This window comes from Xyrauchen texanus, chromosome 50 (assembly GCF_025860055.1).
Source record: "Xyrauchen texanus isolate HMW12.3.18 chromosome 50, RBS_HiC_50CHRs, whole genome shotgun sequence".
Classification (NCBI taxonomy): Eukaryota; Metazoa; Chordata; class Actinopteri; order Cypriniformes; family Catostomidae; genus Xyrauchen; species Xyrauchen texanus.
Window position 1 is genome coordinate 22,015,690 of NC_068325.1, and position 14,571 is coordinate 22,030,260.

Genomic DNA, 14,571 nt, shown 5'->3' on the forward strand with positions numbered 1-14,571 from the left:
TGGATTAAGTGTCTTGCTCAAGGACACAATGGTGATGGCTGTGGGGGTCGAACCAGCGACCTTCTGATTACCAGTTATGTGCTTTAGTCCACTACGCCACCTCCACTCTCATTGCCCTGCAGGGGGCGGTATGTGCTGAGCCTTGTAAGCAACAGCTATAGCTGTTATATAGGTATATAGGTGGACCACAAGTGCCTTATCCAATAGGGGCATCGCCAAGTATCCACTGGCCGCTCTGCCATCGAGGGTAGTGATCGGGCAGTGAAAGGTGCCTCCCACAAACTCATCATCTCCTCGTACACTTCTGGGAAGAAAGGCACTGGGGTGGGACGTGGCTGTGAGCGGTGCCGCGGGAAACCATGTCCATCATCTCAGCGTCTGCCTGTGACTGGGTGACCATGCCCAAGGGGGAAGCTCAGCGGAGGTTTCCACGTCAGACAGGATGAGCCCACTCTCTGATGCTGGGCTCGAGAGCTCATTGCCTTCTTGGGCACCGAATAAGAGATCGAACTCGCCCCTCCGAATGCCTAACCGGAGCAAACAAGCGTGTCAGGGAATGGGAGGTCTGCAGGGATTTAACCGGCGGAGGTGGTCCCATTGTGATCCCCAAATCACCCCCAGTGCTCGCTGCACTGCCCTCATACCCGTAGGTAGAAGGACCGAGGCAGGAAGCCACTGGGGTGGCTTGCTTTCTAACGAAAGCGAGCCACGACCGCAATGTTGCCATGGTCATGTCCTCGCAATGAGGACATGATGCATCCAAAAAGATGTCCTGGTGTGGGCAGCGCCCAGGCACGAAAGACAGCGATCGTGGCTGTCTGAAGGTGAGAGGTATCTACCGCAACCAGGAATAACACACAATCGGAAAGGCTTCTTTAAACAGACGCGTCTTGAAAAAGACGTTCCGATGTGTGCCGCTCTTTTAGAATATACTCTTTTTTGAGGGAAAACACTCTTTTAGAATATACTCTTGAGAAATCTCTGCAGTGCACCCATGCAAAGAGGGGAGAAAGCTGCTGTAATGCGGTGTAAGGATCCAGCAGAGGTGAGGGATGGAAATAGCTTGCTCAGCTTGGCTCCAAAGAGAAAATCTGAATGAGCAGTGTGCACGTCCCCCTTCTTTATACCTTTATGTCCAGGGGAGGGGCATGCAAATACAACTCGCCAATTCCCATTGGCCTTTTATCAAAGATCAGAGGTGTCTCGGCTCTCAAGAGTGACCCTTAGTGTCACTACATAGACACAATGTCGAGTGAGTGACAGATAGGGAATTTTATTTATCCCACATGAAACAAATCCAACAAGCCTTTATATTAAAAGATTTCCCCATATTTTATTGAGTAAAATACAAAACATTTAACTCATAAATATTTACTTCTTAAAACAAAGTGACAGCCATGCACTCGTGTGAACTATTTCTTCTCATATTGTCTTTAACCTCACACATGCAAATACAACATCCAAAAGTACTAAAACTGTTTTTAATGTGGAACATTTTAATTAGTGTACCTTTGAGTCTACACATTATAGACATAACAGAAATATTACACTTTTACACATTAACACATTAACTGCATTGAAAAAGATCTGAATTTAAAACTAGATTTTGTAGAATATTACATTTCTCATAATTTCCTGTAAAAATGTTAAATGGTCTGCACTTATATAGCGCCTTATATATACACGTAACGGTATTCAAAGCGCTTTACACTGTGACACGTTCACCCATTCATACACACATTCACACAAACATTCATACACCAATGGCGGCAGAGCTGCATGCAAGGTGCTAGCCTGCCATTGGGACCAACTTTGGGGTTCAGTGCCTTGCCCAAGGACACTTCGTGTGGGCTGGGAATCGAACCACCAATCCTGCGATAAGTGGCCGACCTGCTCTACCAACTGAGCCACAGCTGCCCCATATCTCAATCAGTAGCAAACTCTATACAACACATTAAATTACATCCCAGCTTGATCTATTTTTTTGTGAACAATTCATACAGTAGAAATACTGGCAAGAACAAAAACCTGATTTAAATCCACACGATGAACAAGTGTTCACCCTGAGAACTGTGGATGAAGCTTTTTCATATGACTCTGTAGATTACTTGATTGGATGAAACTCTTCCCACATGAAGGGCAGTGGTACGGTTTCTCTCCAGTGTGGATCTTCTCATGTCTTTTCAGGTGAGATGACAGAGTGAATCTCTTGTCACAGTGTGAACACTTGTAAGGTTTTTCTCCAGTGTGGATTCTCATGTGCTCTTTCAAACTACCAGCTGTGGTAAAAGTCTTTTCACACTGAAAGCACACATGATCTTTTACACCGGTGTGTGTTTTCTGGTGCACCTTCAAATTGTTCAGCAATGAAAAACTCTTTCCACAAGTAGAACAGACGTGATGCTTCTCCTTTGTATGAACTTTCAGGTGTTTCTTCATGGCTGATTCGAGAATAAATTTTTTACCACACTGATCACAGTTAAATGGTCTTTCTCCAGTGTGAGAGAGCAGATGATCACGGAGATATTTTGACAGAACAAAACTCTTTCCACACTGAACACATATATGCGGCTTCTCTCCGGTGTGGATTCTCGTGTGGTTTTTAAGACTTTTTCGACATCTTAATCTCTTTCCACACTGATCACATGTGTATGGCTTCTCTCCAGTGTGAACTCTCATGTGTCCATCGAGTGCTCCTTTTTGTGCAAAACTCTTTCCACACTTATTGCAAGTGTACGGTTTCTCTCCAGTGTGAACTCTTATGTGAATCGTAAGGGATTGTTTTTTTGTGAAACCCTTTCCACACTGATTGCAAGTGTACGGTTTCTCTCCAGTATGAATTCTCATGTGAATCGTAAGGGATTGTTTTTGTGCAAAACTATTTCCACACAGATCACATGTGTGCGGCTTCTTTTCAGCGTGAATTATTACATGTTTCTTAAGAATTGCTTTACATGTGAAACTCTTACCACACTTATCACATGTGTAAGGCTGTACTCCATTATGAATAATTATGTGTGTCTTAAAGTTGTTTTTATGTGCAAAACTCTTTCCACACTGATCACATGTGTACGGTTTCTCTCCAGTGTGGATTCTCATGTGTTCCTTAAGGTGTCTTTTATATCTGAAACTCTTTCCACACTGACTGCAGGTGAACGACTTTTTGGCTTCTGCTCTGTCAGTATTTTTCTGTGTGAACTTGTTTTCAGTGTGTGAAAGTATTTCCAGCTCTTGACTTTCCTCCTTCACTTCCATCAGGTCTACAATGAACACATGAAATCATCACAAATTACATTCAAATGGAGACGACAGATTCAAGTATCTACTTTCATACTACTGTTGATGTGCTAAAGGTTAATCATGTTATTTTAATATCAAATTATTTATTATTTGACAGTTCAGATAACAACCACCAAAGACCTTAATGCGTCTCAGAATCATTAATGAAGAATCAAGAATGAACACCAACCTATTAGTTCCTCAGTATCTTCATGTTTAATTCTGCAGACTTCTGGATCACTCATGATCTCACTCTCCTCTTTCACAAACTCCATCTGGACTGATGTTGGTTAAAATTTACTCACTGAAACTGGAAAAAAATATTAATATATATGATTATGGCAGTTTTTGACACTGACATTTTGGTCCCTCAAGGACCTCTGAGTAACTTTGTTTTTAGTGACGCACAAGGGTTAATATAATAACAACATACACTCACCTAAAGGATTATTAGGAACACCATACTAATACTGTCTTTGACCCCCTTTCGCCTTCAGAACTGCCTTAATTCTACGTGGCATTGATTCAACAAGGTGCTGAAAGCATTCTTTAGAAATGTTGGCCCATATTGATAGGATAGCATCTTGCAGTTGATGGAGATTTGTGGGATGCACATCCAGGGCACGAGCTCCTGTTCCACCACATCCCAAAGATGCTCTATTGGGTTGAGATCTGGTGACTGTGGGGGCCATTTTAGTACAGTGAACTCATTGTCATGTTCAAGAAACCAATTTGAAATGATTCGAGCTTTGTGACATGGTGCATTATCCTGCTGGAAGTAGCCATCACAGGATGGGTACATGGTGGCCATAAAGGGATGGACATGGTCAGAAACAATGCTCAGGTAGGCCGTGGCATTTAAACGATGCCCAATTGGCACTAAGGGGCCTAAAGTGTGCCAAGAAAACATCCCCCACACCATTACACCACCACCACCAGCCTGCACAGTGGTAACAAGGCATGATGGATCCATGTTCTCATTCTGTTTACGCCAAATTCTGACTCTACCATCTGAATGTCTCAACAGAAATCGAGACTCATCAGATCAGGCAACATTTTTCCAGCTTCAACTGTCCAATTTTGGTGAGCTCTTGCAAATTGTAGCCTCTTTGTCCTATTTGTAGTGGAGATGAGTGGTACCCGGTGGGGTCTTCTGCTGTTGTAGCCCATCCGCCTCAAGGTTGTGCGTGTTGTGGCTTCACAAATGCTTTGCTGCATACCTCGGTTGTAACGAGTGGTTATTTCAGTCAAAGTTGCTCTTCTATCAGCTTGAATCAGTCGGCCCATTCTCCTCTGACCTCTAGCATCAACAAGGCATTTTCAGCCCACAGGACTGCCGCGATACTGGATGTTTTTCCTTTTCACACCATTCTTTGTAAACCCTAGAAATGGTTGTGCGTGAAAATCCCAGTAACTGAGCAGATTGTGAAATACTCAGACCGGCCCGTCTGGCACCAACAACCATGCCACGCTCAAAATTGCTTAAATAACCTTTCTTTCCCATTCTGACATTCAGTTTGGAGTTCAGGAGATTGTCTTGACCAGGACCACACCCCTAAATGCATTGAAGCAACTGCCATGTGATTGGTTGATTAGATAATTGCATTAATGAGAAATTGAACAGGTGTTCCTAATAATCCTTTAGGTGAGTGTACTTTATCAAAACATTTTTTTATAACCAATCAAAAAACTCATCCATGCAGTTGCAGCAGAGCTTCCTGTTTAATGGCTGATACATTTAGTTTGTGATTGTGTGTATCAGTATGTGTATTTAGTCTGTTCGCGAATTCGTTCTGAATCAAATGAACGACTGACTGCTTCAGTGAAGGACGTATTCATTTAGAGTGTCAAACTAGGATTGCAAATTTAAAAAAAAAAACCTCCAGGGCATGCTGAGTGACTCAAGCCAGGTCTCCTAAGCAACCAAATTGGCCCAGTAGCTCGGGAGGGTAGAGTCACATGGGGTAACCACCTCATGGTCACTATAATGTGGTTCTCGCTCTCAGTGGGGCGTGTGGTGAGTTGTGCGTAGATGCCGCGGTCGATGGAGTGAAGCCTCCACATGTGTTATGTCTCTGTGGTAACACACTCAAAAAGCCACATGATAAGATGTGCGGGTTGACGGACTTAGATGCTGAGGCAACTGAGATTCGTCCTCCGCCACCAGGATTGAGGCACGTTACCATGCCACCACGAGGACTTAGAGTGCATTGGGAATTGGGGAGAAAAAAAAACTCACATTGTAGATATTAACCGGCAGATCAACACTACTTGTTGTCATGCTGTACTTTAAAACACTATCATGCTGTATGCCGTAAACATAATGTTCATTTATAGAGAAACGTTCTGTCGTTACATTGATCCCGCTTCATCTTTACAAGCAAGAAAGTTCCGGAAACACTTTTGTGTTTTGGACAGAACGTCACGTCCAGTGCACAAGCGGAAGTGTAGTGTGCCCTCTAGCGGTGGATGACTGTATAAACCGTCTTATCTCCATATGCTGGCATGATTACTGAACACATTTGGGCTTCATTTATTAATCAACGATCAAGAAGCTTAAACAATTCAATTATTAATAATGAATAATTGGTCATCATCTAATCATTAAAATCCCTTGGTAAAACCAAATCACCAAGGAAGATGCAAAATAGTGATTTTTTGTTCGAAAATGAATCAGTATTTTTATCATATGTACATATAATTACAACACAATATACAAATAATAATACACAAATGTACAGTATACAATACACAAAATATAGAACACACATACACAATAAAAATAGTATATATAAAATATAGAGTAGGTTGTATTGTGCTGTTTTGACATTCAGGCTGTCGGTTGATAGTCAGTTGCCAGTGTGTTGTTAAGAGAGAATATAATTTATGACAGTCCAGTGTGAGATTAATAAAGTGCAGTGCTGATTATTGATCGTAAGAGATCAAAAGTCTGATTGCTTGGGGGAAGAAGCTGTCATGGATTCGGCTGGTGCGGGTCCTGATGCTGCGATATCGCCTGCCTGAGCAGTGAGAGCAGCCCATGACTCAGGTGGATGGAGTCTCTGATGATCCTCCGAACTTTTTTCACACACGTGAGATGATGTGTCTGGCAGTTCGCACCACCCTTTGCAGGGCTTTGTGGTTGTGGGCGGTGCGGTTGCCATACCAGGCGGTGATGCAGCCAGTCAGGATGCTCTCTACAGTGCTGGTGTAGAACTGTGTGTGGATGTGGTGGTTCATTCCAAACTTTCTCAGCCATCTCAGGAAGAAGAGGCACTGGTGAGCCTTCTTCACAACGGCCTCAGTGTGGACGGACCATGTGAGTTCCTGAGTGATGTGGAGAAACTTGAAGCTGCTGACTCTCTCTACCGGTGCTCCATTAATGGTGATGGGGCTGTGTTCTCTGTATTTCCTCCTGAAGTCCACCACAAGCTCCTTGGTCTTAATGACGTTGAGGGAGAGGTTGTGCTCCTGACACCATCATTGTCAGTGATCAGACCTACCACTGTCGTATCATCAGCCAACTTAATGATCCAGGGGATCCAGTGTTGAGGGTCAGTGATGAGGAGATGCAGCGGTGTTCACAGCTTAGTTTATTTCCCTTTGAAGTCTGTGATGATATGAATTCCCTGCCACATGCTTCTAGAGTTGGTGGTGTTGAACTGTCCTTCAATCTTGTCCCTGTACTGGCGTTTGGCTGCTCTGATATTTTGCAGAGGGCATAACTGGCTTGATCATGCTCCTCCGTGTACCAGGAATTAAAAGCAGAGGACCGCGCATTAAGTGCCGCACGAACATCGCTATTAATCCATGGTTTCTAATTAGGGTAGATCCGTATGGTTTTGGTTGGTACAACATCCTCTATGGACTTCCTGATGAAACACGTTACGCTATCAGTGTAGACCTTGATGTCGTCATCAGCGGCGGACCGGAACATCTCCCAGTCCACGTGATCAAAACAGTCTTGTAGCACAGAGTCCGACCGGTACTGGATCATTCTGAGGTTGGGTGCTTCCTGTTTCAGTTTCTGCCTGTAAGCGGCAGAAGCAGAACGGAAGAGTGGTCCGATTTGCCAAATGGTGGGCGGGGGAGGGATTAGTGACAATGACCGCTATGAATTCCCTCGGTAGCCAGAATGGCAAACACAGAAGCATGAGAAATTCCAGATCAGTAGAGCAGAAATACTTGATAGGATGTACGTTCCTCTGATCACACCAGGATTTGTTGATCATAAAACATACACCACTACCACCTTTACCTGAGAGGTCTTTCGCTCTAACCGCTCAGTGCACGGACAACCCTGCGGGTTTGATGGCTGAGTCTGGAATCTCTGCAGACATTCAAGTTTCTGTTTCTTCGTCTTTTGTTGGAAAGAGATCCGTGCTCTCAGCTCGCAAAGCTTGTTATCCAGAGACTGAACATTTTCCAGTAGTATACTGGGTAGCGGGGGTCGATTTGCACAACGTCTTAGTCTGATGAGAATACAGGCTCTCCTTCCCATTTTTTGGCTGCGGCTGCTGGTGTATTATTGCAGAAACAATGTACAAAAGTGTTTGTCTATCGTAGACAATCAGGCAGACATCATCCAAGACAAAAAACATATGAAAAACTGCAACATTAGGTCGGAGCTCGCAACGAAGCAGCCATAAGTTGTGAGTTGAGGAAATGTAATTGTGGTTTTTTTTCCTTTAACTGTTGGATCAACGGGAACGTAAGAAGTATATTTGCATTGGCCTCCCATTCACCACTTTAGAAGTTTATTCTGCTATTAGGGCTGCACAATTCATAAAACAATAATCGATATCTCAATTTCAGCTGCTGCAATACAGTAATCATGAAAAGTGTCAAATTACAGCACTCCATTTAGATCTGCTCCATTGCGTCAAAATATTTGTGGCAGGGTGGAGGGCGGGGCCGGGTCGTGATTATACACACCCGGTCCCTTATCAGGCTTATCTAGAGGAGTCCCCTACTAGCCGCCGAAATGCGGCAGGGTCTGAGACCGCCGACCGCGAGTGGGGAGGGGCTTGCTGTCAGCCGCCTGGAGCGGGAGAACCGTTGCCAGTGGCGGGGGAGACCCCTTCTGTTCCCCAAAAACGTGGCGGGGTGCTCCGTCCACCAGGGGCTGGAGGTCTGCTTCCGATCCCCCCGGAGAGGCGCAGCTGTCATCCGTTAGAGGGTGGAGGAGTGGCCGACGAACATGCTATGCCGTATCGGAGAACTGGCAAGTAAGTGTTTTTTTTTTCCATCTCTCTCTCCCCTCTGCCGCTCCGCGTTGGCCTTTCCCCTCTCATTAAAATTTTACAGTGTTTTTTTTTTGGGGGGTACTACACTGTTATAGGAAGTACCCCCCATTTAATTATTTCTGTTTCCCTCCCCTTGTCCCCTCCCTTGTCCAGGTAGACGGGGATGACCTGCCGGCAGACGGGGCAAAAGGCACACCCCTCCTCAGGGAAAGGGGGGGGGGGATGTACGCCATGCCAGGGGCCCCCAGCCTGAGAGAACGAGGGAGGAATGTGGTAGGGTGGAGGGCGGGGCCGGGTCGTGATTATACACACCCGGTCCCTTATCAGGCTAATCAAGCCTCCGAGAGGGATAAAGGCCGACTGCAGAGGATTGTGCTGGAGAGAGAGATCGTTTACAGACATGTCCATCTTGTGTGTTTGTGTCTTCTATTTAAGTTTTATATTAAAATATGATTTATACTGCCAAGCCGGTTCTCGCCTCCTCCTTTCCATTGACTTTTTTACAATTCTATTTACAACATATTTCCTGTTCATTGTGTGTATTCATGCAACAGCATATCAGGAGTTTAAATGAGTCTATTATCATAACAGTAAAGACAACATAGTCCTTCAATTTCTGACTAGAACATTCAAAATTATTAACACTTTAGTTTTTCATGCAATAAAGTAATTCAGGAGTTGATCTGGATTTGTAGCTCACATATTAAATATGGCAAGAAGATGCCCCACAAACAAATATGTATTTTAATTTAAATTTACAATTATTAACTATTTACAATTAATTAATTTATTCTATATATTCTAAATTAATAATTGCCATTAGAATAACAAGATAATTCGACAAAAATTATTATTTTTGTCATAATCGTGCTGTCGTACCTGCTATAGTTTATTGCTGCATTCAAAACCTGAAAATATGATCCATATTCAGTATTAACAGAATGTGACATAATAATGATGAAAGTGCATCTATGACACAACATTCCTACATAAAGATCAATATTGAACATGTATTGTGATCTGTGATATATTACTCTCATTAGTCTATCTTCTTATAAAAGTACGACGAATCCCGATTATATTGAATAAACTAATTTACAAACCTGTTATTAAATTCAGATGATCTACGAAGAACGTCACAGTCCAGGATCGGGTCAAATGTTGAAGATGAAATCCAGATAAATCAGTAATCCATGAAAGAAGAACAGAACCCTGTTGACAAAAGAGAAAACATGATCCACTCTGAGAGATTTGAGGGAAAACTCCTCCTTTATTTTCTTTTTCTTCCCGCCAAAAGCTGCGTACACACTGCCAGTGACTTTGTCGCGGCAGGTCGCCAGTGGCTGGCGGTGAAGTCGCTAGTGGGCGTTCCCACTACTGGTTGCCTAGTAACGTTTATAAATGACATTCACGGATGTCATTCCATTGCTCTTGATAGCAAATTGCCAATAGGATGGACAAACTAAACTGAAATCTGCTAATAACCATCTTAAATTTCGGTTCTACTGAAGAAGGAAATTCTTACACATCTGGGATGACTTAAAAAGGTGAGTAAATCATGAGAATTTTCATTTGGGCGTGAACTAATCTTTAACAATGCTGCCGTGTTCTTTAAAGGGGTCATGACATGGGTTTTTTTATTGTATTATTATGTTCCCTTAGGTGCAATTATAGTATTAATAGATTTTTTTTTAAGAAAAACCTTTAAAATCTAGTGATTTATGACCTTTTCCCACCCTGTTTCTCATCCTCTGATTCAAACAGTCTGTTTTGGGGGCGTTTTCCATTTAAGACTTCAGTGTTAACGCCCACTGTTATGATTGGCTAACGTCAGTGCCTATGTATCAATTATTGACGCCTCCAGCCAGAACAATATGCAAGTAAACTAAGTAAAAACACTGTGATTATTCATAATGAATGAAATTGCGCTTTAAAAAGTAGTTTAAAGTTTAAAATAGATTACTTACAGTTTGCGTCGTCGTTGTTCCCAGAATAGTCGGCACGGACTTATCTTTGAGCAACAGTTTTCTGGCAAAGCCAGCATCATATTGAGATTTGTTCTCAAAACAGTCATCCTTAAAATGTACAGAACAAACGCTTAAGTTAACACTGTCGTGACTGGGACGTCCGCAAAAAATAAACTGCATCCATTTTTCCCTGACGTCTGGATCTTTCGGCAGCTTATTCAGAGGTTTTGTTTGACCACAGCCAGGAACAGCACATCTGTGTGGCATCGTAATTTTCCTGTGGACAAGTAGTCTCTGTCAGAGCTCGCTGTCCATCGACTGAACACTTGTGAGGCGACGGCGATACTGAAATGAGCGTAGTTGTCTTGCGCTTAAAGCGTAGTTATCTTGTGCTGGAGGCGGTCAAATGCAAACGCTGGTACGTCACTTCTAACCGTCACGTCACTTCTAACCATGAATCCAGAACGAGCTGTATTTTGAGTTTGATTAAATAAATGATTCGTTTAGAATGGGGAGGACGTCTTAAAATATTAAACTTGCAGGACGTTTTAATGATACAAAGACCTCTTATATACCAAAAGATCAAGGCAAATTTGGTTTCTCATGTCATGACCCCTTTAAAATTAAGACTGTGAATTGATGCCAGAGTTTTAATACAAAGTCACGTGACATCAGTATTTGTAGGGACTCCATGTACTGATAAAATGCATCCCATAGGACACAAAAACCATTTTAGAGATATTAAAGACATCAGAAGAGTTGTTACAGTTATTAGAATACTCTTGTGACAGATAAGATTTGATACGAGTATGGCTATGTTTGAATGTTTTTAATGCATGTTTGCTTTAAGCTGAAGACACGGAGAACCAACAGATGTTGATCTTAACCTCTGTCAACCTGGACAGACGCCTATTCCAGTCCAACCTATACCACACCAGACTTCTCTCTGTGTTTATCACATGGCTGTCTACTAGGAATGTTCTCTTTAGAAATAGATGTATGTAAATATGACTCAGGGACATAAATAACTTGCCTTTAGAAATAATTGGTAATAACAAGGGAAACAATTTATCCATTATTGTTCTTGTCCTCCATTTTCAATGGTAACATTCCTTTATAAAGTGCCTACTGTGTGAGGGATAATTTAAATATCCTGTCATCTACTCACACTTATGTTCTTCCTATTGAGCCCTTTCAATATGTTTTTCAGGCCAAAATTTATTTTAAGGCCTAATATCAAACTCAGTGCCTCTTTGATTGACATCATGGGAAAATCAAAATAAATCAGACAAGACCTCAGAAAAAAAATTGTGGACGTCCACAAGTCTGGTTCATCCTTGAGAGGAATTTCCAAACACCTGAAGGTGCCACGTTCATACAAACAATAGTACGCAAGTATAAACACAATGTGACCACACAGTCATCACACCGCTCAGGAAGGAGACTTATTCTGTCTCCTAGAGATGAACGTAGTTTGTGTGAAAAGTGCAAATCAATCCCAGAACAACAGCAAAGGACCTTGTGAAGATGCTGGAGGAAACAGGTGGACAAGTATCTAGATCCACAGTAAAACCAGTCCTATATGGACATCACCTGAAAGGCTGCTCAGTGAGGAAGAAGCCGCTGCTCCAAAACCACCATAATAAAGTCAGACTACAGTTTGCAGGTGCACATGGGGACAAAGATCTTACCTTTTGGAGAAATGTCCTCTGGTCTGATGAAACAAATATTGAACTGTTTGGCCATAATGACCGTCGGTATATTGGAGAATAAGGGTGAGGCTTGCAAGCCGAAGAACAGCATCCCAACCATGAAGCATGGGGGCGGCAGCATCATGTTGTGGGGGTGTTTGCTGCAGGAGGGACTGGTGCACTTCCCAAAATAGATGTCATCATGAGGAAGGAACATTATGTGGATATATTGAAGCAACATATCAAGACATCAGTCAGGAAGATAAACTTGGTCGCAAATGGGTCTTCCAAATGGACAATGACCCCAAGCACACCTCCAGAGTTGTGGCAAAATGGCTCGAGGGCAAAAAAGTCAAGGTATTGGAGCGGCATCACAAAGTACTGACCTCAATCTGATAGAACATTTGTGGGAACTGAAAAAGCGTGTGTGAGCAAGGAGGCCGACAAACCTGACTCAGTTACACCAGTTCTGTCTGGAGGAATGGGACAAAATTCCAGCAACTTATTGAGAGAAGCTTGTGGAAGGAAACCCAAAACATTTGACCCAAGATAAACAATTTAAAGGCAATGCTACCAAATATTAACAAAGTGTCTGTAAACTTCTGACCCACTGGGAATGTGATGAAAGAAATAAAAGCTGAAATAATTAATTCTCTCCACTATTATTCTGACATTTCACATTCTTAAAATAAAGCTGTGATCTAAACTAACCTGAGACAGGGACTGTTTTCCTAAATTAAATGTATTTGGTTATGTTGTATGTAAACTTCTGTCTTCAACTGTATAAAATAACATGGTTAAACTATGGTTTCTGTAGTCAAACCTTGTTTAAGTTTTATAATGGTATAATGATACATTTTGTGGTTATGGTTTCACTACAAATACCATATAGTTGAAGAGGGAGCACAGAACATATTGCAAGGGACTGCCCATTTTTTAAAATAAAATATTCAGGGAAAGAAAGAATTAATCCCTGTACTCTCAGGAAATCGATATTTGGTCTCTGGCATCATCCACTTTTAAAGAGATTAAAAAAAGATGCAATAAAATTGAATGTTGACTTCTGCCTTTTGCATTCCACAGAATAAAACCCAGAAAGGTTCAGAACCACAGGAGGGTGTGTACAGTATATGATGCCAGATTACATTTTTGGGGGTGAACTCATTAAATCTGTAACTTTGAGACTTGTTAAATTCGCCTGTAATTTGTTTATTCATATGTATACATTCATCTGTGATTGCACCAGTGTGATGTGGCTGTTTACAGTAGACTTGAGATTTATGTATTGCAGAACAAAGTTTACTCTAAATATTTGTATGTATTTGTAAATGTATATTTTGCATAACTGCGGTGTGTTTGATGCATTATTACATATATAGGCTAATCATTTGGATCGATTTGATGTGTTTTCAATGGTTGAAAGGACGTCGAGAGGACGTTGATGGTAGTGAACGCCCCTTAAAGGTCCCCGAATGTTGTTTTGACGTCTAAAGGACCCTATACGAAGACGTTCTGGGGACCTGTTTTGTTATAGTTTACTGCCACAGTCCCGACGTGAAAATAGGATCCATATTCACAATATGTGACATCAAAACAATGATAAAACTGCATCTATGACACATCATTCCTACATATAAAGAAAACAATCTTAAACATGTATTGTGCTCTGTGATATATGACTATTTTCAGTAGTCTATCTTATTATAAAAGCGTGATCGAATCCCGATTACATTAAATAAACCAATTTACGAACCTGTTCTGAGAGTCACTGAGATGATGTATGAAGAACGTCAAGATGAAATCCAGATAAACCCGTAATCCGAATAAAAGAACGGAGTCCTGTTGACAAAGGGAAAGGCATGATCCACTAGTGATGTGACGTTCACCACCGAAGAAACATCTCACAGTGATGCTCTGTACCGGAGCTTGATTCGTTCCGCCATAACCACGTGCTCTGAAGCTGTTTCCGCACACAACCACGTGACTGCTTCGATTCATCATTTTCAGGTGGTGTCAAGAAATACAGTTAGTTTAATAATAATTATAATAATATAAATAGCAATATTAATAACAATCATACGATTTGATAAGTATAAATAATTTAAATGTGTAGTTTTGTGTATATTAAATGTGTAATAAGCATATATTATGTAAAATATTATATAATTTTGATGTAAATATTTAATGTTGTCATATAATAACAACACATCCTCAATGTTGAGACAGTTTACAGCTAAACATGAGAACACATCTTCAGGACGTGGACAAACTGCTACAAGCAACCAAGGTATAACACCGTGTCCTAACTACACGCGACGCGATAAAATTCCAGCGACAGCAAGTGTGTCTGTCCACACTAGACGCGACGCGACTGTGACGCCACACATC

General features: G+C 41.8%; 1 protein-coding gene across 1 annotated transcript; it reads right to left on the reverse strand.

Moving 5' to 3' along the window:
- Window positions 1–1,329: 1,329 nt before the first annotated feature.
- On the reverse strand, window positions 1,330–14,126 carry LOC127641361 (zinc finger protein 501-like). The gene is made up of 4 exons (XM_052124329.1): window positions 13,937–14,126; window positions 9,629–9,737; window positions 3,470–3,589; window positions 1,330–3,260 (listed from the first exon to the last, which is right to left on the reverse strand). Exons 3-4 carry the CDS (start codon window positions 3,552–3,554, stop codon window positions 2,059–2,061), a joined length of 1,287 nt encoding a protein of 428 aa, XP_051980289.1. The 5' UTR covers window positions 3,555–3,589; window positions 9,629–9,737; window positions 13,937–14,126; the 3' UTR covers window positions 1,330–2,058.
- Between the last annotated feature and the right edge of the window lie 445 nt (window positions 14,127–14,571).

Coding starts and splice junctions, on each gene's coding strand:
- LOC127641361 (XM_052124329.1), bottom strand. CDS start 3,554: ATGGAGTTTGTGAAAGAGGAGAGTGAGATCATGAGTGATCCAGAAGTC. Junction 3,261..3,469: donor AGATACTGAGGAACTAATAG/GTTGGTGTTCAT, acceptor TGTTCATTGTAG/ACCTGATGGAAGTGAAGGAG.